Source organism: Gavialis gangeticus, unplaced genomic scaffold (genome assembly GCF_001723915.1).
Source record: "Gavialis gangeticus isolate Ggan-Ray unplaced genomic scaffold, GavGan_comp1, whole genome shotgun sequence".
NCBI lineage: Eukaryota > Metazoa > Chordata > Crocodylia > Gavialidae > Gavialis > Gavialis gangeticus.
This window is the reverse complement of record NW_017728980.1, coordinates 6,334,650-6,338,353: the sequence shown is the minus strand read 5'-3', so window position 1 is coordinate 6,338,353 and position 3,704 is coordinate 6,334,650. Positions and strand designations below refer to the sequence as shown.

The 3,704-nt window shown below is 52.9% G+C and overlaps 1 protein-coding gene across 1 annotated transcript in view; it reads right to left on the bottom strand.

Moving 5' to 3' along the window:
- ADAMTS15 (ADAM metallopeptidase with thrombospondin type 1 motif 15) overlaps positions 1-3,704 on the bottom strand; it is a 31,753-nt gene that overhangs the window by 8,747 nt on the left and 19,302 nt on the right. Inside the window, exon 3 of the mRNA XM_019509460.1 lies at positions 1,687-1,854. Within this exon, the coding sequence (XP_019365005.1) occupies positions 1,687-1,854 (168 nt within the window). The remainder of the gene's footprint in view (positions 1-1,686; positions 1,855-3,704) is intronic.

The following is a 3,704-nucleotide window of genomic DNA, read 5'->3' as shown; positions in this document are numbered from 1 at the left end:
AAAAAAAAAAAAGAAAACCAGCATCACAAAGCTAAACCATTTCCAAGTTGATCTAGTCTCGGGTGCTATGTGGTCCCTTAAAAGTGATAACTTCTGGCAGCCTTCAAGCCCTGTATGGCTCCAGAGTTTAAGTGATTTGCTGCTGCCAAAAAGTAAACTGTTTAGAAAGGGAGAACTGCTGAAGTCTGTGGAGCTAAGGGCTGTCCCAACTCAGCTCCCTGATGGCTTCAAGCCTGCAGACATCTGGTGTGAGGATTACAGATGCCCCCTCCAGCCTCAGACCCCTCCCCTCCTCCCCACCCTCAAGGGAGGTTCACGGCTCTACCTGCTCTTGCCCTTCATACCCAGAGTGGCCAAGTTGCTAGGCCAGGGCATTTGGTGTCAATGAAGAATAAACAGAAATGGTCACCCAGAGCTGGGAGAAGGCGGGATGAGAGCAGGAGCTTCAGCAGGACAGAGCACAGGAAAGAGGAACTCACTCAATAACAAGCAAGGATCCCATTTCAGGGGCAGCTACTGGCCCCAATGACTGACCTCTGCACCCGCGCTCTCCTCCAAATGCCCCTCAGTGGGGATGCACAGAGGCAAGGCAAGGCTGGGATTCATCTCAGAGCATTCAGTCTCTGCCTTTCCTCAGCCATGCACCCACAAAGCACAACTGACAGCACTCCTCACGGGAGGGCCCTCTACCCAGCATCCTACTGTCCCTCACATCAGGCAGGGACTTGGAACAAGGACCTGCAGCAGGTTTCTGTGCCTACCTGGAATGGCATCAAAAAAAAAAAAAAAAAATCAAAGAATCATAGAAAGTTTGGGCTGGAAGCAACCTCAGGAGGTCATCTGGTCCAATCCCTTGTTCAAAGCAAGACCATCCCCAACTAGGTCATCCCAGCCAAGGCTGTGTCAAGTTGGGCCCTAAAAGCCTCCAAGGATGGAGATTCTCCCACCCCTCTAGGTAACCTGTTCCAGTGCTTCACCACCCTCCCAGTGAGAGAGTTTTTTCTTAATATCCAATGTAAACCTCCCCTGCTGCAACTTATGACCATTGCTCCTTGTTCTGTCATCTGCCCCCACTGAGATCAGACCAGCTCCATCCTCTTTGGACCCCCCTGCAGGGAGTTGAAGGCTGCTATTCAATCCCCTCTCAGTCTTCTCTTCTCCAAACTAAATAAGCTCAGTTCCCTAAGCCTCTCCTCAGGAGTCATGTCCCCCAGCCCCTGAAACATTTTCACTGCCTTCTACTGGACTCCCTCCAATTTGTCCATGTCCTTTCTGTAGTGGGGGGCCCAAAACTGGACACAGGACTCCAGATGTGGCCTCACTAGTGCCGAATAGAGGGGAATAATCACTTCCCTCAATTTGCTGGCAACAATCCTCCCAATGCAGCCCAGGATGCCATTTCCTTTCTTGGCAACAAGGTCACACTGCTGGCTCATATTCAGCTTCTTGTCCACTGTCACCCCCAGGTCCTCTTCTGCAGCCAGTCAGCCCTGAGCCTGTCCCAGTACATGGAATTGTTCTAGCAATGGACTTCACAGTTTTGACAATACCCCAGGGTGCCTCACATCACCTGCTGGGACTCGCCTCCAGTAACACCCCACCTGAGCCAGCATCAGCAACTGCATCCCCCTCCCTCTCCTCTCCATCCATCCCTCCCACCTACCTATGGTCCCAGCCCCAGCTCACCATGCCCACTGTCAAGGAAGTCGGTGATGATGGCAGCGCTGCAGGCTGACCAGGGGTTGGCACGGTCAATCTGTATGAGGGTGGGAGACATCATGTGGTTGGTTTTCAGTCTACCAAAGGTCTCCTCACAAACCTTCACATTGTCATGGGGCATGTTGAACACATGACCTAGAAGAGTAAAAGGAAGAGGCAACTTTAAGAATAATGGACAGCCCTTATACAGAGCTAGCCATCAGTAGATCTCAAAAGTACTTCACAACAGAGTGCAGTATCATTGGCCCATTTTACAGAAGAGGAAACAGAGGCAGAATTAGTTGCCTAAATTCGCCTAGTGGCAGAGCCAGGAAGAGAACCCAGATTCCAGAGTCAGATCTGCTCATCTATCCAGTGGGCTACATCACTATTCACTACCAAAGTGTGAGGGGGTTACTGCAGCCCACTCCCACCCCTAAGAGGCACCATCTACCCTTCCGCACAGTGCAGCCTGTGCAGGAAGGTCAGGCCTCATTCGCAGCTGGGCAAAGCCTCTGTCCCCTGGGGCTGACAACCAGCCACACACAAAGGCAGCACCCACATACTCTGTAGCTCTTCTGCCAGTGACCCCATTACCCTGCAGTGCGAGGAGTTCATCCATCAGCATCCACTGATGCATGCAAAGGAGGGATCAAGGTTTGGGGCAATGTGCTGTACAGAGGCTTCAGCTTTCCAGCAAGGAGCACTACAGGACCTTCCCCAGTACTTAGGCATTCATTCAATGAACATGGGGATTCCCATGGTGCTCAGCACTGCACTCCCTCTACTCCTGCCAATAGCATAGCTAGAGCAGGGTGACCAAAGCAGCAGTCCTAGGTGCTGACTTCAAAAGCAGGGTAGAAAAATAACAGCTACCACCATGCCTGCTGCGTGGTAGCAGTTGAGTCAGCTGCCCCCATGCATGTTGCTGCCCCGGGCACCCGCCTGCCTTGTTACACCTCTGGCTCCCACAGAAGCCAGACAGACTTACCAGCTGCTTGCACAGGAACAGAGTTAAGCCAGTACAGGGGACCATTGCAGGGCACAGCTCCAGGCCTTGTGTTAGGATGAAGCCAAGTGTCATCTTGGGGGATTGGCATAACTCTAACAACCCCCTCTGGCCTTAAAGGTGTGCTCTGCTCTCCACAGCAATCCCGAGACAGCCACCAAGATGCACATCGCCTGCTCTCCCTGCTCTTAGTGTGGTGCATGCTGGGTGCTGGCCCATTAGCATAACACTGGGCTCACCCAGCACCATGCACAAGAACATGAGAAAAAGCTGCTTGGCACAAGCCAAGGAGCAACTACCCAGCACATGGCTCTCGCGGACATGGGCAGTGGGCAAGAGCAAGCAGAGCCAGCATCTCAGCACCCGTCTTGGGATCACTGTGGAAGAAACAATACCCGCATCCTGGAAACTGAAAATCCCACTCCCCTTTAGCCCACATCTCACTGGCTAAACTGGGAAGCATCTCCCCCTTAAAGCCCAAGGCACAGAGAAGCTAACATCTGCACAGAGATCTGTCCGTCACCAAACACCTTCTCTCCTCCAACAGGCAGCTCTGCAGGGGGACCAGGGCACAAGGGCATCCCTCGGGCAGGGTGGGGTGCAATTCAACTGAGCACTCTGGCTGGTCCCTTGAGACCCTGGTGAACTGGAAAGAGGCCCTGGGCATGGCTGAGCCCTGCTACCTCTGCTCAAGCCAGTGTCATGGAGCCCTCATTGGCTTTCACAAGCTACCACTCCTACATTGCAATGCAAATCCAGCACTGCCTCAGCTGCGAGGTCTCTCCCCATGGACTCTGTGCGCCCCTCCTAGATGCTAATATGAGTCACTTCACCCCAGCTCTTGGCCATTCTCTGCAACCCAGAAGAAACATTTATTGTCTGTGGGCCTACAGCTCTAAAATGCCGGCAAAACAGGCCTCCCCCCGCCCCCACTTTGGACAGCTTTGCCAGCTCCACTCCTTGTGTTTCAATCAGATTGCCCATAAGACAGACAAGT